This window comes from Oncorhynchus clarkii, chromosome 24 (genome assembly GCF_045791955.1).
Source record: "Oncorhynchus clarkii lewisi isolate Uvic-CL-2024 chromosome 24, UVic_Ocla_1.0, whole genome shotgun sequence".
NCBI lineage: Eukaryota > Metazoa > Chordata > Actinopteri > Salmoniformes > Salmonidae > Oncorhynchus > Oncorhynchus clarkii.
Window position 1 is genome coordinate 43,390,560 of NC_092170.1, and position 24,075 is coordinate 43,414,634.

Sequence of the window (24,075 nt, forward strand, 5' to 3'; positions counted from 1 at the left end):
GCTGGGACACTGGATACCCACGGACACACACACACACACACACACACACACACAAACGGACGGACACACACAGACGCGCGCACACATACGGACAGACACACACAAACTCATACACACCCAGACATCAAATAAACTGGGTTTGTGTGGGCTGTGTTTGAGCCAATGGGTTTGTTTCTCAATATGCATCCTACCGTGCTCCACACTCATGCTCCAAGTGAATTCTCTTCAGGACGTTCTCCCGAGTGAATTCTCCTCAGGACGTTCTCCCGAGTGAATTCTCTTCAGGACGTTCTCCCGAGTGCTTTCTCCTCAGGACGTTCTCCCGAGTGAATTCTCTTCAGGACGTTCTCCCGAGTGAATTCTCTTCAGGACGTTCTCCCGAGTGAATTCTCTTCATGACGTTCTCCCGAGTGAATTCTCTTGAGGTTGAGAGTGTGGAGAACACATAAAACTTTCCATTTGAGAAGCACTTCCCCCTACTGTATTACCTCACACTGCACCTCCCCATTCACCGACCCTCCTTCCAGCCAGGACAATGACGACAACAGACGAAGATATACACAAAGCTAACTTTTACTTCATAATTATCAGCTAGATATATGTGAATAGTTGTAATCTAGCTAGCCAACAGAAACGAATGTCATGCAAGGTACAGTCGATGTCAATTCTTTGTGGGTAGCTAGCTAACATTTTTTTCCCCGTGGCTAGCCAGTTAGCCCTATTGATTTACTATGGACTTAACCCATTCCTTCTTCTAGCCAGGACAATGGCAATAGAGACGATATATACACGAAGCAAATGTTTTACTTCATATCTATGAGCTAGCTATATGCTTGCTGTTTGGGGTTTTAGGCTGGGTTTCTGTACAGAACTTTGTGACATCAGCTGATGTAAGAATGGCTTTATAAATACGTTTATTTTGATTGATTGCTATATGTTTACTGTAATAATGTAGCTAACCAGGTAGAATAACAGGCAAAAAAACGACATAAACCAATGTTATCCAAGGTAGATATCAATTCTTCGTGAGCAGCAAGCTAACAATTATTTGTGGCTCTCTGGCTAGCTAACAGCAGTAGTTAGCCAGTTAGCTCTATTGACTTTACAATGGGCTTACGACCTACGCACACTACAGTGGGTACTGTAGGAAGGTAACCATGCCAAAACGGGCTGTATTTATTAACGTAGCAAGATAAAATATTGTAGTCAGGCAAAGTATATGATTAGCTAACATTTAAATTCCCAAGTCGCGTTGTATTTTTCGCTTCAGCTCAAGCAATGGCCGCCATTAATTTTAATCAAAATTTGTGTAATTTTGTATGTTGTGTTTTTGTAATCATATTTCTTTGCATACTTTCTGTTGAAGCTTACGTCGATGCATGCTAAAAAAAAAATATGTACGAATGGAACACGCATTCGAAAAGTACCCTCAATGCACTGTTTCGTATACTTTGATTTGGGACTCAACCCTGCGACCCTCCCGTGCTACAATATGCCACGGTATTATGGATTCTGATAAACACCCATTGATGTAACCACTTTTCCTGATCATTTTCGAGTAGAGTTCATGTAAAAAAAAAAAAATGTTTTCCTGTGACTTCTACAATCTATTTTGGTTTTCTAAATATATACAGTGTATTCTAACTGTTATGTGACGTATAATGTATTTTTTTTCCATTTCTGAACATTCTTGAACGTTCTGTGGTGCTAAGCTCTTTTCTTCAACACCAGGGGTTGAATCCCAAATGGCACCCTATTCCCTATATAGGGCACTACTTTGATCACTACTAGATCCCTGGTCAAAAAGGTATTTAAAAAAAAAATAATAATAATAATTCGACAAGTCAGTTAAAAGATAAATTCTTATTTTCAATGACGGTCTAGGAACAGTGGGGTTAACTGGTCTAGGAACAGTGGGGTTAACTGGTCTAGGAACAGTGGGGTTAACTGGTCTAGGAACAGTGGGGTTAACTGGTCTAGGAACAGTGGGGTTAACTGGTCTAGGAACAGTGGGGTTAACTGGTCTAGGAACAGTGGGGTTAACTGGTCTAGGAACAGTGGGGTTAACTGGTCTAGGAACAGTGGGTTAACTGGTCTAGGAACAGTGGGGTTAACTGGTCTAGGAACAGTGTGGTTAACTGGTCTAGGAACAGTGGGGTTAACTGGTCTAGGAACAGTGGGGTTAACTGGTCTAGGAACAGTGGGGTTAACTGGTCTAGGAACAGTGGGGTTAACTGGTCTAGGAACAGTGGGGTTAACTGGTCTAGGAACAGTGGGGTTAACTGGTCTAGGAACAGTGTGGTTAACTGGTCTAGGAACAGTGGGGTTAACTGGTCTAGGAACAGTGGGGTTAACTGGTCTAGGAACAGTGGGGTTAACTGGTCTAGGAACAGTGGGGTTAACTGGTCTAGGAACAGTGGGGTTAACTGGTCTAGGAACAGTGGGTTAACTGGTCTAGGAACAGTGGGGTTAACTGGCCTAGGAACAGTGGGTTAACTGGTCTAGGAACAGTGGGGTTAACTGGTCTAGGAACAGTGGGGTTAACTGGTCTAGGAACAGTGGGGTTAACTGGTCTAGGAACAGTGGGGTTAACTGGTCTAGGAACAGTGGGGTTTACTGCCTTGTTCAGGGGAAGAACGTCAATTTTTTTTACCTTGTCAGCTCGAGGTTCGCTCTTGCAACCTTTCGGTTACTGGTCCCACACTCTAACCACTAGGCTACCTGCCACACCAAGGTAGTGCACTATATAGGCAATAGGGTGCCATAGTGGACAGGCCCGTGGAGATGGACCTCCCAAGACTGCCTTAAAATCTTATACAACAAGCTACCCGGTAAGAATGACGGGACATGATTATACTAATGTCAGTAGTACAATGCAACACCTCTCTGTCCCTTCCACCTCCACCAAATACACACGGCCTTTATCAAAGCTTCTGCTGGACTGCATCCGTGAAACTACAGTAACGTTTCCAACCCTGTGATGTGATGATCGTTGTTGTACTGTTGTAATTATGTTCATATTCTGGCATCTCTGCTAATCTCAGTTTAGGGTGTCAGTGTGTTTTTTTGTTTTTTTTGTTTAAAGGAAATTTGAGGTGGGACTACAGGTAAATGATATGTTATTGTCAAGGCCTACTGTACTGAGTCTATACTTGGGTCCCAAATGGCACTCTATGCCCTATAGCGGACTATTACCTGGTCTGGAAGACTTGACCCTAGGCAACACAGTGACTAGGGTCTGTTTTCAATGATAGACTTACGTCAATGGGGGGGGGGGCTTTTGACCAGAGTCCTACTGTGTTTGGCTGGTAGGTAAGTCTTGAAAACCAGACCCTAGGCAACACAGTGACTTGGGTCTGGTTTCAACAATGGTTTATTTTGGCATTGAGGAACTACATCACTGGGGGGGGGGGATTTCTAGGGACCAAACAAACCACAAGACAGACAGACATGAGGCTAGAACGTCGCAAAAGTTTAGTGAAGGTAGTTGTGAAGGTAGTTGTGAAGGTAGTTGATGCAAACTTGCAACTTGTGAAATGCACCCATTAAAAATAACCTACAAAATCTTCATCTTTGCTAGTTCTAATTTATATATTACTCAAGAGTAGTGACTTAGTTCCACTATGCTACGTAGGTAGTGACATAATTCCTCTATGCTACGTAGGTAGTGACATAATTCCTCTATGCTATGTAGGTAGTGACATAATTCCTCTATGCTACGTAGGTAGTGACATAGTTCCTTTATGCTACGTAGGTAGTGCCGTAATTCCTCTATGCTACGTAGGTAGTGACATAGTTCCTCTATGCTACGTAGGTAGTGACATAATTCCTCTATGCTACATAGGTAGTGACATAGTTCCTCTATGCTACGTAGGTAGTGACATAATTCCTCTATGCTACATAGGTAGTGACATAGTTCCTCTATGCTACGTAGGTAGTGACATAGTTCCTCTATGCTACACTACAGTTGATGTCGGAAGTTTACATACACCTTAGCCAAATACATTTAACTCACGTTTTTCACAATTCCTGACATTTAATAATCATACAAAATTCCCTGTCTTAGGTCAGTTAGGATCACCACTTTATTTTAAGAATGTGAAATATCAGAATAATAGTAGAGATAATTATTTATTTCAGCTTTTATTTCTTTCATCACATTCCCAGGGGGTCAGAAGTTTACATACACTCAATTAGTATTTGGTAGCATTGTCTTTAAATTGTTTCACTTGGGTCACATGTTTTGGGTATCCTTCCACAAGCTTCCCACAATAAGTTGGGTGAATGTTGGCCCATTCCTCCTGACAGAGCTGGTGTAACTGAGTCAGGTTTGTAGGCCTCCTTGCTCACACACACTTTTTCAGTTCTGCCCACAAATGTTCTATAGGATTGAGGTCAGGGCTTTGTTATGGCCACTCCAATACCTTGACTTTGTTGTCCTTAAGCCATTTTGCCACAACTTTGGAAGTATGCTTGGGGTCATTGTCCATTTGGAAGACCCATTTGCGACCATGCTTTAACTTCCTGACTGATGTCTTGAGATGTTGCTTCAATATATCCACATAACTTTCCTACCTCATGATGCCATCTATTTCGTGAAGTGCCCGTCTCTCCTGCAGCAAAGCACCCCCACAACATGATGCTGCCACCCCCGTGCTTCACGGTTGGGATGGTATTCTTCGGCTTGCAAGCCTCCCCCTTTTTCCTCCAAACATAACGATGGTCATTATGGCCAAACAGTTCTATTTTTGTTTCATCAGACCAGAGGACATTCTCCAACTTTTCGCACCTAAGTACTTTAATCTCTAGGAGACAGAACGAGTCTCCTTCCTGAGCGGTACGACGGCTGTGTTGTCCCATGGTGTTTATACTTGCGTAATATTGTTTGTACAGATGAGCATGGTACCTTCAGGCGTTGGACCAGACTTGTGGAGGTCGACAATTTATATTCTGAGGTCTTGGCTGATTTCTTTAGATTTTCCCATGATGTCAAGCAAAGAGGCACTGAGTTTGAAGGTAGGCCTTGAAATACATCCACAGGTACATCTCCAATTGACTCGAATTATGTCAATTACCCTATCAGGAGCTCCTAAAGCCATGACATCATCTTCTGGAATTTTCCAAGTTGTTTAGAGGCACAGTCAACTTAGTGTATGTAAACTTCTGACCCACTGGAATTGTGATACAGTGAATTATAAGTTAAATAATATGTCTGTAAGCAATTGATGGAAAAATGACTTGTGTCATGCACAAAGTAGATGTCCTAACCAACTTGCCAAAACTATAGTTTGTTAACAAGAAGTTTTAATGACTCCAACCTGAGTGTATGTAAACATCCGACTTCAACTGTAGATAGTGACGTGGTTCCTCTATGCTACGTAGGTAGTGACATAGTTCCTCTATGCTACGTAGGTAGTGACATAGTTCCTCTATGCTACATAGGTAGTGACATAGTTCCTCTATGCTACGTAGGTAGTGACATAGGTCTTCTATGCTACGTAGGTAGTGACATAGTTCCTCTATGCTACGTAGGTAGTGACATAGTTCCTCTATGCTACGTAGGTAGTGACATAGTTCCTCTATGCTACGTAGGTAGTGACATAGTTCCTCTATGCTACGTAGGTAGTGACATAGGTCTTCTATGACTAAAGAGTCCCATCATTGAAACCAAACCCTGGTCACGGTGTTACCTAGGCTCCGGTTTTCAAGACGATCTACTAGCCAAAGTAGGGGGCTCTGGTCAAAATAATAATAACAATATATGCCATTTAGCGGACATTTTATTTTATTTACCCAAAGCGACTCAAGTCATGTGTGCATACATTTTACATATGGGTGGTCCCGGGAATGGAACTCATTACCCTGGCATTACATGTCTCTACCGACTAAGCTACAAAAAGACCTGTTACGGAGTAGGAATATTCTAGACATATCCTATGGAATAGGGAAGAATTTGGGAGGCACAGTACCAGCCGAGGTGAGATTACGACGACTGGATACCCAAGACTATCTATGGACCGGACTATCTGTGTGTTTAATTATGATTTCTATTAAAAAAAAGTATTTTTGGTGGTTTTATGAAACGTTATACGAGTGATTCGTGACTACACACATGGACTCGGAGTGAGGAACACCGTTTATTAATTATGTTGAAATACTGATTTACAAATAAAACATAAAACTACTTCATAGTTTATGAATGGTTTATGAATTAATTGTTTTATTGTGTTGTGTTACCACTTACCAGACAGAGACACGGTATATAAACATGTGAATGTGAAACTAAATCGTTTAAACTTCAGTAATGATACAGACATCGTATAGGGTTCATTCATCTGTTGTATTGTTATCATATTATTGTTGTTGTCCAATAAAAACACATTCTGACAGGATTCAACACAAAGTCAAACATTTTAACATTAAACATTTTTTACAACAATAAAAAAAGGGTTGTTGCAATAAACAAAACAACTGAGTGGCCTAACTAGTGGACTAACTAGTGGACTAACTAGTGGACTAACTAGTGGACTAACTAGTGGACTAACTAGTGGACTAACTAGTGGACTAACTAGTGGACTAACTAGTGGAATAACTAGTGGACTAACTAGTGGACTAACTAGTGGACTAACTAGTGGACAAACTAGTGGACAAACTAGTGGACTAACTAGTGGACTAACTAGTGGACTAACTAGTGGAATAACTAGTGGACTAACTAGTGGACTAACTAGTGGACAAACTAGTGGACTAACTAGTGGACTAACTAGTGGACTAACTAGTGGACTAACTAGTGGACTAACTAGTGGACAAACTAGTGGACTAACTAGTGGACTAACTAGTGGACTAACTAGTGGACTAACTAGTGGACTAACTAGTGGAATAACTAGTGGACTAACTAGTGGACTAACTAGTGGACAAACTAGTGGACTAACTAGTGGACTAACTAGTGGACTAACTAGTGGACTAACTAGTGGACTAACTAGTGGACTAACTAGTGGACTAACTAGTGGAATAACTAGTGGACTAACTAGTGGACTAACTAGTGGACAAACTAGTGGACTAACTAGTGGACTAACTAGTGGACTAACTAGTGGACTAACTAGTGGACTAACTAGTGGACTAACTAGTGGACAAACTAGTGGACTAACTAGTGGACTAACTAGTGGACTAACTAGTGGCCAAACTAGTGGACTAACTAGTGGACTAACTAGTGGACTAACTAGTGGACTAACTAGTGGACTAACTAGTGGACTAACTAGTGGACTAACTAGTGGACTAACATTCTGCTGTTAGTGGACTAACTAGTGGACTAACTAGTGGACTAACTAGTGGACTAACTAGTGGACTAACTAGTGGACTAACTAGTGGAATAACGAGTGGACAAACTAGTGGACTAACTAGTGGACCAACTAGTGGACTAACTAGTGGACTAACTAGTGGACTAACTAGTGGACTAACTAGTGGACTAACTAGTGGACTAACTAGTGGACTAACTAGTGGACTAACTAGTGGAATAACGAGTGGACAAACTAGTGGACTAACTAGTGGACCAACTAGTGGACTAACTAGTGGACTAACTAGTGGACTAACTAGTGGACTAACTAGTGGACTAACTAGTGGACTAACTAGTGGAATAACGAGTGGACAAACTAGTGGACTAACTAGTGGACCAACTAGTGGACCAACTAGTGGACTAACTAGTGGACAAACTAGTGGACTAACTAGTGGACTAACTAGTGGACTAACATTCTGCTGTTAGTGGACAAACTAGTGGACAAACCAGTGGACTAACTAGTGGACAAACCAGTGGACTAACTAGTGGACTAACATCCTGCTGTTAGTGGACTAACTAGTGGACTAACTAGTGGACCAACATTCTGCTGTTAGTGGACAAACTAGTGGACAAACCAGTGGACAAACTAGTGGACACACCAGTGGACAGACCAGTGGACTAACTAGTGGACAAACCAGTGGACTAACTAGTGGACACACCAGTGGACAGACCAGTGGACTAACCAGTGGACAAACAAGTGGACAAACATTCTGCTGTTAGTGGACAAACCAGTGGACTAACTAGTGGACAAACCAGTGGACTAACTAGTGGACAAACCAGTGGACTAACTAGTTGACAAACCAGTGGACTAACTAGTGGACTAACTAGTGGACTAACTAGTGGAAAAACATTCTGCTGTTAGTGGACAAACCAGTGGACTAACTAGTGGACGAACATTCTGCTGTTAGTGGACAAACCAGTGGACTAACTAGTGGACTAACTAGTGGACAAACATTCAGCTGTTAGTGGACAAACTGGTGAACAAATTTCCTAAATTAAACTCATTTTTAGCAAAATTCCTGGTGATATTAATATTTTTGGACCAAAAATAACCCCCGCCTCAAATAAAAAACCAAACATTTTTTTGGTGGGAACAATTAATTTTATTGTGGGGCATAAACCGCCTTTCGTTGACCCCTGCTGTAAAGGTTAGAGGTCAGAGGTTACTGGGAGGAACCTGATGCCCCCTGACCTCCCTGCCCCTGTGAACCCTGACCTGGTTGACCCTGCCCCTGGCCGGCATAGTTCCCATACTGGCCATAGTACTGGTTCCACTGAGACTGGTTCTGGTAGTACTGCTGCCACTGCTGGGCATACTGCGAGAGAGAGAGGCAATACAGTGAATAAATACCCTATCTCTCAGTGAATAAATACCCTATCTCTCAGTAATTAAATACCCTATCTCTCAGTAATTAAATACCCTATCTCTCAGTGATTAAATACCCTACATCTCAGTAATTAAATACCCTATCTCTCAGTGATTAAATACCCTATCTCTCGGTGATTAAATACCCTATCTCTCAGTGAATAAATACCCTATCTCTCAGTGATTAAATACCCCCTCTCTCAGTGATTACATACCCTATCTCTCTGTGATTAAATACCCTATCTCTCCGTGATTAAATACCCTATCCAGCTGAAGTTTCTAAAATGATTAAATACCCTATCCAATAACTTCAGGCTGATACTGGAGGTTAGCTGTAGCACGGTTACCCGAGTTCACCTGAATCCTGGCATACTACCGTTGTTGCTACTATGGTAACTACCTTCTGGTACTGCTGGTTGCTTTGGTAACTACATACGGGTACTGCTGGTTGCTATGGTAACTACCGGCGGATACTGCTGGTTGCTAGGGTAACTGCCTGCTGGTACTGCTGGTTGCTATGGTAACTACCTGCTGGTACTGCTGGTTGTAGTTCTGCTGTTGGCTGTAGGTCTGTCCTGCGGCAGCTGGCGTAGACTCGCTGTAACTCTGAGTTTGGCTGTATCCTGGGTACTGACTGTAGCTCCCGTAGGTGTAACCCTGTTGGTAGTTGCCTTGATTGTAGCTGCTGGGGTTGTAACTCTGGAGGAGAGAGAAAGAAAAGCATGTCGGAAAACTAAAACAGACTCCATTACTACTTTTAAACTATTCAACGTTAACTAAAAATATACTGGCCCAGCCATGGGGTACATTAGGGTAATACAGTAGGGTCCTGGGTAGTTTACTAATACAGTAGGGTCCTGGGGTAGTTTACTAATACAGTAGGGTCCTGGGGTAGTTTACTAATACAGTAGGGTCCTGGGGTAGTTTACTAATACAGTAGGGTCCTGGGGTACATTAGGGTAATACAGTAGCGTCCTGGGTAGTTTACTAATACAGTAGGGTCCTGGGGTAGTTTACTAATACAGTAGGGTCCTGGGGTAGTTTAATACAGTAGGGTCCTGGGGTAGTTTATTAATACAGTAGGGTCCTGGGGTAGTTTATTAATACAGTAGGGTCCTGGGGTAGTTTACTAATACAGTAGGGTCCTGGGGTAGTTTATTAATACAGTAGGGTCCTGGGGTAGTTTATTAATACAGTAGGGTCCTGGGGTAGTTTACTAATACAGTAGGGTCCTGGGGTAGTTTAATACAGTAGGGTCCTGGGGTAGTTTACTAATACAGTAGGGTCCTGGGGTAGTTTATTAATACAATAGGGTCCTGGCGGTAGTTTACTAATACAGTAGGGTCCTGGGGTAGTTTATTAATACAGTAGGGTCCTGGGGTAGTTTACTAATACAGTAGGGTCCTGGGGTAGTTTACTAATACAGTAGGGTCCTGGGGTAGTTTATTAATATAGTAGGGTCCTGGGGGTAGTTTACTAATACAGTAGGGCCCTGGAGTAGTTTACTAATACAGTAGGGTCCTGGGGTAGTTTACTAATACAGTAGGGTCCTGGGGTAGTTTACTAATACAGTAGGGTCCTGGGGTAGTTTACTAATACAGTAGGGTCCTGGGGTAGTTTACTAATACAGTAGGGTCCTGGGGTAGTTTACTAATACAGTAGGGTCCTGGGGTAGTTTATTAATACAATAGGGTCCTGGCGGTAGTTTACTAATACAGTAGGGTCCTGGGGTAGTTTACTAATACAGTAGGGTCCTGGGGTAGTTTACTAATACAGTAGGGTCCTGGGGTAGTTTACTAATACAGTAGGGTCCTGGGGTAGTTTACTAATACAGTAGGGTCCTGGGGTAGTTTACTAATACATCAGGGTCCTGGGGTAGTTTACTAATACAGTAGGGTCCTGGGGTAGTTTACTAATACAGTAGGGTCCTGGGGTAGTTTACTAATACAGTAGGGTCCTGGGGTAGTTTACTAATACATCAGGGTCCTGGGGTAGTTTACTAATACAGTAGGGTCCTGGGGTAGTTTACTAATACATCAGGGTCCTGGGGTAGTTTACTAATACAGTAGGGTCCTGGGGTAGTTTAATACAGTAGGGTCCTGGGGTAGTTTACTAATACAGTAGGGTCCTGGGGTAGTTTACTAATACAGTAGGGTCCTGGGGTAGTTTATTAATACAATAGGGTCCTGGCGGTAGTTTACTAATACAGTAGGGTCCTGGGGTAGTTTATTAATACAGTAGGGTCCTGGGGTAGTTTACTAATACAGTAGGGTCCTGGGGTAGTTTACTAATACAGTAGGGTCCTGGGGTAGTTTACTAATACAGTAGGGTCCTGGGGTAGTTTATTAATACAGTAGGGTCCTGGGGTAGTTTACTAATACAGTAGGGTCCTGGGGTAGTTTACTAATACAGTAGGGTCCTGGGGTAGTTTACTAATACAGTAGGGTCCTGGGGTAGTTTAATACAGTAGGGTCCTGGGGTAGTTTACTAATACAGTAGGGTCCTGGGGTAGTTTAATACAGTAGGGTCCTGGGGTAGTTTACTAATACAGTAGGGTCCTGGGGTAGTTTACTAATACAATAGGGTCCTGGGGTAGTTTACTAATACAGTAGGGTCCTGGGGTAGTTTACTAATACAGTAGGGTCCTGGGGTAGTTTACTAATACAGTAGGGTCCTGGGGTAGTTTACTAATACAGTAGGGTCCTGGGGTAGTTTACTAATACAGTAGGGTCTTGGGGTAGTTTACTAATACAGTCATTCACGTGTTTCTAAAATATTTAAATCTCAAAATAGGACGTTGCCCCTTTAAGAGAAGTACTTTTGAAAATATATATAAATCTGGCTACAGTAGTCTAGCTAAGACGAATGCTAGGTGTATTTTTGTAGCTTTCTTTTTGCCGACTATCAACCGTAGCCAGCATTTTGCTAGTATGTTCACTATTGAAGGTTTACGTTTGTAAATCACTTTCCCTTAAAAACATTTTTTTTTATTTTTATAAATAAGCTCAGCGAATAGATTGATGGGCACTTCTTTTTCCCTCTGGGCTGCCCGCTGTGTGGCGGCATCAACTCACATACTGCTCGAGAAGTTGCGACTCGCGATGAGCGTAGTTGAATGAATGGCCAATCATATGGCTCAAATTACAAATAGCATGACTTTTCTGACACGTAGTCTTCAGTGGTTTTCAAATCGGTAGACTGCGACAGAGCAGGTAAATGTTGAACTGGATTGCCAAAATGCGCCGAGAAGCTACTGGGCCGGCCCAGCGGTGTCACGTCCTGACCTTAGTTTCCTTTTTTTATGTCTCTATTTTAGTTTGGTCAGGGCGTGAGTTGGGGTGGGCATTCTATGTTTTTGTGTTCTAGGTTTTGTATTTCTGTGTTTGGCCTGGTATGGTTCCCAATCAGAGGCAGCTGTCAATCGTTGTCTCTGATTGACAACCATACTTAGGCAGCCTGTTTTCCCACTATGATTTGTGGGTAGTTGTTTTCTGTTTAGTGTGTATTCACCTGACAGAACTGTTTTGTTTCTTTCAATCACTTTGTTATTTTGTTTCGTGTGTTCAGTTCGAATAAATTGACATGGACACTTACCACGCTGCATATTGGTCCGATCCTTCCTACTCCCTCCTCAGAAGAGGAGGACCATCGTTACAAGCGGGCTATAATTTATGTCGTACCCTGATTCATAGCACATTGTTAGTGTCAGGACTTTTTCCTGACTATTTCACCCGACCAGGAAAACCTCTAGTTGATGGGCTATGACACAGAGTTTTTCCTGCTCAGGTAAAACTCATATCCTCTCCATTAATGTGCAGACAGACAGACAGCAGGTGTATCCATGGTTACCTGGTTGTATCCCCCTTTGCTGTAGGGCGCCGGGCGGTTGTAGCCTCCTGACTGTTGGTTACGGTTGTACCCTCCCCTCGGAGCCGACGACCCCCCCTCACGGTAGTTACCGTTCCCACCCCAGCGGTTGCCGGTGTAGCCGCCACGGTTGTTGCCTGAAACAGAGCGAGACATACAGGGACATCTCTTAGAGCAGGGCCTAGCCCAGACACGGTGAAAAGCAGTGGATTGGTGTAAGCAACAACCGCCCTAAATCAGTCCCTCCCTCTTAAATCCCCCTGATGGGAGAGTGTACGAATGCACACTTCAGGAGAAAAGTGTGAGTGACTGACCTGGGGAGGAGTCTGTTCCTTCCTTACCCCTTCTGTATCCGCCTGCGTCTCTACTCTGGTATCCTACACCGCCGCGAGGACCGCCACGGTCGTCATAGCGCTGGTAGCCTCCGCCGTTGCCACGGAACCCTCCCGGACGGTTGTCATGGCGTTTGTCGGGGGGTGGGCCGGCCTTGCGTCCCTCCTCGTTGTATTCCTTCACCAGATTGAAAGCCTCTTCCCGCTGCAGCTCCACAAAAATCACCTCTTCCAGGAAGTCGCTGGGCTCAGGGAGCAGGAAGTTGGCTGGAAGCCAGGATGGAGAGATGACCACCGAGAGAGACAGATGGAGGAGACGGACCGGTCCAGGATGACAGGATAGAGAGAGAGAAAGAGAGAGAGAGGAGAGGTTGTAGCGAAGGCCAGATCAGCCAACACCACCGGGAGACAAAATGAAAAGATAAATTATTATCACATAATGATGAGGGGAATCATAGAAAAGAGAAAGAACTGGGAGGAGATGGAAGGAGGCAGGCTGTGAAGGCTGAGGGTAGACTGTGAAGGCTGAGGGTAGGCTGTGAAGGCTGAGGGTAGGCTGTGAAGGCTGAGGGTAGGCTGCGGGTAGACTGTGAAGGCTGAGGGTAGACTGTGAAGGCTGAGGGAAGGCTGAGGGTAGACTGTGAAGGCTGAGGGTAGACTGTGAAGGCTGAGGGAAGGCTGAGGGTAGACTGTGAAGGCTGAGGGTAGGCTGAGGGTAGACTGTGTAGCATGAGGGTATGCTGTGAAGGCTGAGGGTAGACTGTGTAGGCTGATTGTATTCTGTGTAGGCTGAGGGTAGACTGTAAGCTGAGGGTAGGTGGGGGAAGACTGATTGTATGCTGTGTAGGCTGAGGGTAGGCTGAGGGTAGACTGTGAAGCCTTAGGGTAGACTGTGAAGGCTGATTGTATGCTGTGTAGGCTGAGGGTGGGCTGAGGGTATGCTGTGAAGGCTGAGTGTAGGAGCGTTCTGTAGACTGAGGGTAGGAGGGTTCTGTAGGCTGAGGGTAGGAGGGGTTCTATAGGCTGAGGGTAGGAGGGGTTTTGTAGACTGAGGGTAGGAGGGGTTCTATAGGCTGAGGGTAGGAGGGTTCTGCAGACTGAGGGTAGAAGGGGTTCTGTAGACTGAGGGTAGGAGGGTTCTGCAGACTGAGGGTAGGAGTGGTTCTGCAGACTGAGGTTAGGAGGGGTTCCATAGACTGAGGGTAGGAGGGGTTCTGTAGACTGAGGGTAGGAGGGGTTCTGTAGACTGAGGGTAGGGGGGGGTTCTTCAGACTGAGGGTAGGAGGGTTCTGCAGACTGAGGGTAGGAGTGGTTCTGCAGACTGAGGGTAGGAGGGTTCTGTAGACTGAGGGTAGGAGATGTTCTGTAGACTGAGGGTAGGAGGGGTTCTGCAGACTGAGGGTAGGAGGGGTTCTATAGACTGAGGGTAGGGGGGGTTCTGCAGACTGAGGGTAGGAGGGGTTCTATAGACTGAGGGTAGGAGGGGTGCTGTAGACTGAGGGTAGGAGGGGTTCTGCAGACTGAGGGTAGGAGGGGTTCTATAGACTGAGGGTAGGAGGGTTCTGTAGACTGAGGGTAGGAGGGGTTCTGCAGACTGAGGGTAGGAGGGTTCTGTAGACTGAGGGTAGGAGCGTTCTATAGACTGAGGGTAGGAGGGTTCTGTAGACTGAGGGTAGGAGGGTTCTATAGACTGAGGGTAGGAGGGGTTCTGCAGACTGAGGGTAGGAGGGGTTCTATAGGCTGAGGGTAGGTGGGTTCTGTAGACTGAGGGTAGGAGCGTTCTATAGACTGAGGGTAGGAGGGTTCTGTAGACTGAGGGTAGGAGGGTTCTATAGACTGAGGGTAGGAGGGGTTCTGCAGACTGAGGGTAGGAGGGTTCTGTAGACTGAGGGTAGGAGGGTTCTATAGACTGAGGGTAGGAGGGGTTCTGTAGACTGGCTGTTTGGCTACTGCAGTCAGAACAAATTCAACCTCCAGAGAACCTGGAGGAAACATTTGTTCAAGCGAACACAGAGGAGCGGGGGAGGGGAGGGGAGGAGGAAGCGCCACTGCAAACCAAGTGCTGCCGTAACACTGCTCTTAAAACAGCTGTCAAAAAGGACTGACACATGACTGACACATGACTGACACATGACTGACACATGACTGCTGGTCTGAACATGAGTCAGCTCACCGACAGCCAATAAGCTTGTCAACAGCCCTTGCAGACTGAGTGTCCACTACTTTTTGACAGTAAGTTAGTTCAATTTAGAGCACATCCTCAGTTTGCAGTGCAACAGGTCAGCGGGTTGGCAGGGGCAACACAGAGGGGCAACATAGAGGGGCAACATAGAGGGGCAACATAGAGGGGCAACATAGAGGGGCAACACAGAGGGGAAACACAGAGGGGCAACATAGAGGGGCAACACAGAGGGGAAACACAGAGGGGCAACATAGAGGGGCAACACAGAGGGGCAACACAGAGGGGCAACATAGAGGGTTAACATAGAGGGGCAACATAGAGGGGCAACATAGAGGGGAAACAGAGGGACAACACAGAGGGGCAACACAGAGGGGAAACACAGAGGGGCAACATAGAGGGACAACATAGAGGGGCAACATAGAGGGACAACATAGAGGGCAACACAGAGGGGCAACACAGAGGGGCAACATAGAGGGGCAACACAGAGGGACAACATAGAGGGGAAACACAGAGGGGAAACACAGAGGGGCAACATAGAGGGACAACATAGAGGGGCAACATAGAGGGACAACATAGAGGGACAACATAGAGCGCAACACAGAGGGGCAACATAGAGGGGAAACAGAGGGGCAACATAGAGGGACAACATAGAGGGGCAACATAGAGGGGTAACAGAGGGGGAACAGAGGGGAAACATAGAGGGACAACATAGAGGGGCAACATAGAGGGGCAACATAGAGGGGCAACACAGAGGGACAACATAGAGGAGCAACATAGAGGGGCAACATAGAGGGGCAGGAGGCTCAAAGGGTACTGCATCTTAAATATGTCCGGAGGCTGGAAGCATGGGGGGCAGGGAAGGAGGCAGGGGTTGGGTTGGGGGGCAGGGGTTGGGAGGGGGGGCAGGGGTTGGGATGGGGGGGCAGGGGTTGGGGGGCAGGGAAGGAGGCAGGGGTTGGGGAGGGGGGGCAGGGAAGGAGGCAGGGGTTGGGGAGGGGGGGCAGGGAAGGAGGCAGGGGTTGGGATGGGGGGGGCAGGGGTTGGGGGGGAAGGAGGCAGGGGTTGGGGAGGGGGGGCCAGGGGTTGGGGGCCAGGGAAGGAGGCAGGGGTTGGGAGGGTGGGCAGGGGTTGGGGGGGAAGGAGGCAGGGGTTGGGGAGGGGGGGCCAGGGGTTGGGGGGCAGGGAAGGATGCAGGGGTTGGGGAGGGGAGGGGGGCAGGGAAGGAGGCAGGGGTTGGGAGAGCATCTTCCAAGATTTGATTTTAGAGACAAAAACATAGAAAAAAGTAAAGTAGATCTGTTGTTTTTTTTTGGTTTATTGGTTGGTTGGTTTTGTTTCCACATGGTTGTTCCTACCTTTCATTTCTAACACAGCCTGATCTGGCACATCCTTCCCCTGTTCATCAGTTTGTCTTAACGTTCGCTCTTTAAAGTCCTCCTCCGTGGGACATATTACAATAGCCTTGCGCTGAAACCCCTCAAAAGGGCGCATTTTTCGTCTCTGGGCTGATCCATAAACATTTGTCTAGCAATGGTGACACAAGGAAAGAGGTAGAAGGCTGTTTGTTATCGTTTACTTGTTGTTGTTTACTTGTTGTGTTATGGACAGGCTTTGTTTTCCTCTGGCAGGGAAGCCGGGAACCCTGAAATAATGAAGGTAGAGAGGTGTTTTACCCTGGTTGGTTTTTACTCTTTGGGTGGTTAACTAGCGGGTGGTATTTCACTCACTCTCCCCAGGCCACAGACCTACCTTCCCAGACTGCACCTCTCCACGTCGTCTTCAAGATCCTGTTACTGTCACAGAGCGAAGGGGACCCTTTAAACAACTAGCCTGCCCTGTATCTTTAAAGGTAACATTTCTTGAGATTTGGGTAACGGTGTGGCGTGCGGACGATACCGTTGATCATGAATGCGGATATTTAACTCTTAAAATTCTCATCTACAAGTGGCACTAAAACGACTACAGTCCTAAACGACTTTCGTAGTTAACTTCATGTCCTCAAACAGTCCTTCCCATGATTCAGTTATCTGGTTGATTCCCAATGTATCTGAACAATGATTGACTTGACACTAGTGGAAATGTGAATCTACACCTGCCAGGGTCCCCTTGACTTACCTGTGCTTACCTGGTTGTCACGGTCGTCCTCCTGTCCCGTAGACACACACGCACACACAAAGATACAACCTACCTGTTGCTACTCACGGTTTCCACGGTTACCGGCAGACACCTCTGTTAGACTGACTTACCGTTAGTAACCGCAGCAACGACGTCTCTCTGGAAAACTTCTAAATGGTTAGTCTCCTCATCTTTTCCACTTACCTTCGGGGGGTTAATTCATTTAACAACAGAAAACACAGGCTGGCTGTTTTATCATTAAGGCTATCAACGGTCGGTCTGTCTCGTTATAATTACCATGGCAACAGAAGCTGTTTGTCTTTACTCACCAGGCAGAGTTATACTGTTTGTAAACATCTTTACAAAGTCAACAGGACTACAGATGCATAAAAACACATAAAATACTGTAATAATAATAATAATAATAATACAGTAAAATACTGTAGTAATAATACAGTAAAATACTGTAGTAATATTACAGTAAAATACTGCAGTAATAATACAGTAAAATACTGTAGTAATAATAATAATAATACAGTAAAATACTGTAGTAATAATACAGTAAAATACTGTAGTAATAATACAGTAAAATACTGTAGTAATAATACAGTAAAATACTGTAGTAATAATACAGTAAAATACTGTTAATAATACTGTAGTAGTAGTAATAATACAGTAAAATACTGTAAAAGAACAACAAAAGGGTTGTAGCTGAATAATACTGAGACGGATGGAAGATAACACGAAGGACCTAATAAACAGTTGTCCTTTATAAAATAGAAAAACAACGGTATAAATGGCAACAAGATGGTCAACAACCATAGTGTCTTCTACTCTATCATCAACATGACCTGCAAGATAAATAAATAGTTAATTAGAGAGATCAGAGGTCAGCAGAGCCGTATTACACACACACAGGAAGCAGAAAGCAGTCAAGAGGAAGCGGTAGGTACCGTACCTGGTCCAGGATGTAGTTGCGTCTCTTGCGTGCGGCGATCTGGATGAGGCGGTTGAGACACTGAGTGGCCTGTTGGATCAGAACGTCCCAACGACCGGCGTAGTTCTTCTGACGACGCAGACCCATCACCTGGTAGGAAGGACATAGCTCTTATACGGGGGGGGGGGGGGGGGGGGGGTCTATTTGTAGATAACTAGATAACACACTCAAGCCTAGCAGTAACACACCTCATTCAGCTTCTAGTTGACTAAATTGACAATTGTGAACGATTGAATTAGTTGTGTAGCCCCACCTGTGACCTCAGAGAGCTGAAGGTTATTTTTATTTTACCTTTATTTTACTAGGCAAGTCAGTTAAGAACAAATTCTTATTTTCAATGACGGCCTAGGAACAGTGGGTTAACTGCCTGTTCAGGGGCAGAACGACAGATTTGTACGTTGTCAGCTCGGGGGATTGCCCAATGGCTTACCTTCATCTTCTCCATGATGGCGTTGGTTCCCAGGGTGTTGTATTTCTTCTCCGGGTGACTCTCAGTATGTTTTGAGGCCCAGGTGGTCTTGCCACAGGCTGGCAGACCCACCATCATGAGGATCTAGACAGAGACAGGGATGAAAATGAAGATAGCCCGTTAGCCCGAGGCTAGTACTTTTCAGACCCGGCTAGTAGTAAATAACTAGCCCGTAGCGTTGGGGGGGGGTCGATACTGTTACATAGCATATACTTTTTTGGGACATTTTTGGATATTATATTGATACTTTGACTCCAATTGTTGATTCACTATATAGCATCAGCTAGCGCTATTTTTTTTTTTTTTTAATTATAAATATTTGTTGATTTGGCTGTCCCTGAGCCAAAACTCTGGTATTGTTCCTCCTGTAGTTGGTTCTCCATCTTGTTTTTAAAACAGTGAACAACATGCTCTAAGCACTTTTATTTACATAACGGATCAAAACTCATTGTCTCGTTGCAGCAGACATATACATTTTAGGGTAGCCTAGTCGTTAGAGTGTAGAGGTGGCAGGGTAGCCTAGTGGTTAGAGTGTAGAGGCTGCAGGGTAGCCTAGTGGTTAGAGTGTAGAGGAGGCAGGGTAGCCTAGTCGTTAGAGTGTGGAGGCGGCAGGGTAGCCTAGTCGTTAGAGTGTAGAGGTGGCAGGGTAGCCTAGTGGTTAGAGTGTAGAGGTGGCAGGGTAGCCTAGTGGTTAGAGTGGAGGGGCGGCAGGGTAGCCTAGTGGTTAGAGTGTAGAGGTGGCAGGTAGCCTAGTGGTTAGAGTGTGGAGGCGGCAGGGTAGCCTAGTGGTTAGAGTGTAGAGGTGGCAGGGTAGCCTAGTGGTTAGAGTGTAGAGGCGGCAGGTAGCCTAGTGGTTAGAGTGTGGAGGCGGCAGGGTAGCCTAGTGGTTAGAGTGTAGAGGTGGCAGGGTAGCCTAGTGGTTAGAGTGTAGAGGCGGCAGGTAGCCTAGTGGTTAAAGTGTAGAGGTGGCAGGGTAGCCTAGTGGTTAGAGTGTAGAGGTGGCAGGTAGCCTAGTGGTTAGAGTGTGGAGGCGGCAGGGTAGCCTTGTGGTTAGAGTGGAGGGGCGGCAGGGTAGCCTAGTGGTTAGAGTGGAGGGGCGGCAGGGTAGCCTAGTGGTTAGAGTGGAGGGGCGGCAGGGTAGCCTAGTGGTTAGAGTGGAGGGGCGGCAGGGTGGCCTAGTGGTTAGAGTGGAGGGGCGGCAGGGTAGCCTAGTGGTTAGAGTGGAGGGGCGGCAGGGTAGCCTAGTGGTTAGAGTGGAGGGGCGGCAGGGTAGCCTAGTGGTTAGAGTGGAGGGGCGGCAGGGTGGCCTAGTGGTTAGAGTGTGGAGGCGGCAGGGTAGCCTAGTGGTTAGAGCGTAGAGGCGGCAGGGTAGCCTAGCAGTTAGAGTGGAGGGGCGGCAGGGTGGCCTAGTGGTTAGAGTGTGGAGGTGGCAGGGTAGCCTAGTGGTTCGAGCATTGGACTAGTCACCAAAAGGTTGCAAGATCGAATCCCCCCAAGCTGACCAGGTACAAATCTGTTGTTCTGCCCCTTGAACAAGGCAGTTAACCCACTGTTCCTAGGGCCGTCATTGTAAATAAGAATTTGTTCTTTAACCTCTTTGATCTCTAGGGGCGCTATTTCATTTTTGGATAAAAAACGTTCCCGTTTTAAGCGCGATATTTTGTCACGAAAAGATGCTCGACTATGCATATTCTTGACAGTTTTTGAAAGAAAACACTCTGAAGTTTCAGAATCTGCAAAGATATTGTCTGTAAGTGCCCCAGAACTCATTCTACAGGCAAAACCAAGATGATGCATCAACCAGGAAATGATCAGAATTTCTGAAGCTCTGTTTTCCATTGTCTCCTTATATGGCTGTGATTGCGCAAGGAATGAGCCTACACTTTCTGTCGTTCCCCCAAAGTGTTAGCAGCATTGTGACGTATTTGTAGGCATATCATTGGAAGATTGACCATAAGAGACTACATTTTCCAAGTGTCCGCCTGGTGTCCCTGCGTCGAAATTGGAGCGTAAAGCCAGGTGCAATTATTTTTCCATTTGAGAGCAAGGAGAAACCAGGCTTCCACGAAGGATATATCATTGAAGAGATATGTGGAAAAACACCTTGAGGATTGATTCTAAACCACGTTTGCCATGTTTCAGTCGATATTATGGAGTTAATTTGGAAAAAAGTTCGCGTTTTGAGGGCTGAATTTTCGTTTTTTTTTTTTTTTTTTTTTTTTTTTTGGTAGCCAAATGTGATGTACAAAACGGAGCTATTTCTAATACACAAAGAATCTTTTTGGAAAAACGGAGCATCTGCTATCTAACTGAGAGTCTCCTCATTGAAAACATCAGAAGTTCTTCAAAGGTAAGTTATTTTATTTGAAGGCTTTACTTGTTTTTGTGATAGTTGCCTGCTAAATGCTAACGCTAATGCTAATGCTAACGCTAAATGCTACGCTAGCTAGCTACTGTTACACAAATGATTGTTTTCCTATGGTTGAAAAGCATATTTTGAAAATCTGAGATGACAGTGTTGTTAACAAAAGGCTAAGCTTGAGAGCTAGCATATTTATTTCATTTCATTTGCGATTTTCATGAATAGTTAACGTTGCGTTATGGTAATGAGCTTAGGTCTATAAATAGAATCCCGGATCCGGGTTTGGTCGTCGCAACAGGTTAACTGACTTGCCTATTTAAATAAAGATTTTAAAAATACTAATAATATTCAGCAGATCCAGGGTGCCTTGCTCAAGGGCACATCAGATTTTTCATTTAGTCAGCTCGGGGATTCGAACAAGCAACCTTTCGATTACTGGCCAAACCGCTTAAGTGCTAAGCTACCTGCCGCCCCATATAGAGAGCAATATGTTTGGAACATCAAATCACAATAATATCGAAAAGCAAAACACAAGAGAATCGTAATACCAATCATATCAGGACCGAAGTATCGAGACAATGAAGTTTAAAGTTGTACTTTTTGAAGAATTCAGGACCCATGCCAACTCTTTTTAACCTCCTGAGGGGAAAGAGGTGCTGTCGTGCCTTCTTCACCACTGTGCGTGTGTGGACCATTTTAAGTCCTTAGTGATTTCGACAACAGAGGAACTTGAAGCTCTCGACCCGCTCCACTGCAGCCCCGTCGATGTGGACGGGGGCGTGCTCGCCCCCCCCCCCTCGTTTCCTGTCGTACACGATCAGCTCCTTGGTCTTACTGTCATTGAGGGAGAGATTGCTGTCCCGGCACCACATTGCCATGTCACTGACCTTCTCTGTGTAGGCTCATCGTTGCCGGTGATCAGGCCTATTACCATCGTGTCGTCAGCAAACTTGATGATGGTGTTGGAGTAGTGCGTGGCCACACAGACGTGGGTGAACAGGGAGTACTTGAGGGGACTAAGCACACTCCCTTGTGGGGCCCCCGTGTTGAGGATCAGCGTGACGGAGGTGATGTTGCCTCCCCTTACTACCTGGGGGCGGCCCGTCAGGAAGTCCAGGATCCAGTTGCAGAGGGAGGTGTTTAGTCCCAGGGTCCTTAGCTTGGAGGCGAGCTCGGAGGGGACTATGGTGTTGAACGCTGAGTTGTAGTCAATGAACAGCATTGTGTTCCTCTTATCTCGGCAGGTGAGGGCAGTGCGGAATGCAAATGAGATGACGTGGTCTATGGATCTGTTAGAGTGATATGCAAATGAGATGACGTCGTCTATGGAATCTGTTAGGGCGGTATGCAAATTGGAGTGGCTCTAGGGCAGGATTCCCCAGCTTGCGGCCCAAATTTGACTCGCAGGTATTCCCACGCACAATAGAGAGACTGGTGATCAAATGGAAAGAAGATTTGAAATTATGATGTTTTAGTCAAATATTATATCTATTTGGGCTTCTTGCGGTCATTTTTGCAGTCTACAAATTATTTGTAATTATTGTTTTCGGTCCCCCTGTCCATCCATCCGCTGAAGAAAAGAATCGGCCCGAAGCTGATGAGTTGATGATCCCTGCTCTAGGGTGTCTGGGATGATGGGAGTTGATGATCCCTGCTCTAGGGTGTCTGGGATGATGGGAGTTGATGATCCCTGCTCTAGGGTGTCTGGGATGATGGGAGTTGATAATCCCTGCTCTAGGGTGTCTGGGATGATGGGAGTTGATAATCCCTGCTCTAGGGTGTCTGGGATGATGGGAGTTGATGATCCCTGCTCTAGGGTGTCTGGGATGATGGGAGTTGATAATCCCTGCTCTAGGGTGTCTGGGATGATGGGAGTTGATGATCCCTGCTCTAGGCTGTCTGGGATGATGGGAGTTGATGATCCCTGCTCTAGGGTGTCTGGGATGATGGGAGTTGATGATCCCTGCTCTAGGCTGTCTGGGATGATGGGAGTTGATGATCCCTGCTCTAGGCTGTCTGGGATGATGGGAGTTGATAATCCCTGCTCTAGGGTGTCTGGGATGATGGGAGTTGATGATCCCTGCTCTAGTCTGTCTGGGATGATGGGAGTTGATGATCCCTGCTCTAGGGTGTCTGGGATGATGGGAGTTGATAATCCCTGCTCTAGGGTGTCTGGGATGATGGGAGTTGATGATCCCTGCTCTAGTCTGTCTGGGATGATGGGAGTTGATGATCCCTGCTCTAGGGTGTCTGGGATGATGGGAGTTGATAATCCCTGCTCAAGGGTGTCTGGGATGATGGGAGTTGATGATCCCTGCTCTAGGCTGTCTGGGATGATGGGAGTTGATGATCCCTGCTCTAGGCTGTCTGGGATGATGGGAGTTGATGATCCCTGCTCTAGGGTGTCTGGGATGATGGGAGTTGATGTGTGCCCTAACCAGCCTTTTAAAAAGCACTTCATGACTACAGATGTGAGTGCAACAGGGTGGTAGTCATTCTGGCAGGTCGCCTCAGAGGACAAGAACAGGAAGGACGGTGGTCAGCTCGAGACGTGGCGATTACAGACCGGAGGAGGAGGAGCCGACAGTAGGTTGGCCTGAGGTAGTTTTAACGGGGTTTCTCCCTCTCTAGGAGCCGGCAGTAGGTTGGCCTGAGGTAGTTTTAACTGTGGGTTTCTCCCTCTCTAGGAGCCGACAGTAGGTTAGCCTGAGGTAGTTTTAACTGTGAGTTTCTCCCTCTCCAGGAGCCGACAGTAGGTTGGCCTGAGGTAGTTTGTTTTTAACAGACATTTTCCAATCCTCACTCGACCAGCAACACGTGCCAGTATTGTGTAAAAACTCAATAATTATACCAATTCCTAAAGCATCTAATCCCTCTGTGCTGAATGACTACCTCCCTGTCGCCTTGACATCCTTGGTAATGAAATGCCTTGAGAAACTTATGAAAAGTCATATTCTCAGCGTCACCCAGAAGCTTCTCGACCCATTTCAGTTTGCCTATCAGCCTCTCAGAGGAGTTGATGATGCCATTCTTACCCTCCTTAACATGGTCTATA

General features: G+C 45.8%; 1 protein-coding gene across 2 annotated transcripts in view; it reads right to left on the minus strand.

The window, feature by feature from the left end:
• Positions 1-7,583: 7,583 nt before the first annotated feature.
• The window catches only part of LOC139383206 (heterogeneous nuclear ribonucleoprotein U-like protein 1), a 39,163-nt gene continuing 22,671 nt past the window's right edge, over positions 7,584-24,075 (minus strand). Inside the window, exons 10-16 of one of the 2 annotated variants that reach the window (XM_071127673.1) lie at positions 18,620-18,742; positions 18,151-18,279; positions 16,433-16,601; positions 12,905-13,162; positions 12,546-12,700; positions 9,225-9,395; positions 7,584-8,646 (exon numbers count right to left, since the gene is read on the minus strand). In XM_071127673.1, coding sequence (XP_070983774.1) covers positions 8,494-8,646; positions 9,225-9,395; positions 12,546-12,700; positions 12,905-13,162; positions 16,433-16,601; positions 18,151-18,279; positions 18,620-18,742 — 1,158 coding nt within the window. In that variant the 3' untranslated portion in view covers positions 7,584-8,493. Of the gene's footprint in view, positions 8,647-9,224; positions 9,396-12,545; positions 12,701-12,877; positions 13,163-16,432; positions 16,602-18,150; positions 18,280-18,619; positions 18,743-24,075 lie in introns of both variants that reach the window. The other variant, XM_071127672.1, reaches the window with a different exon arrangement.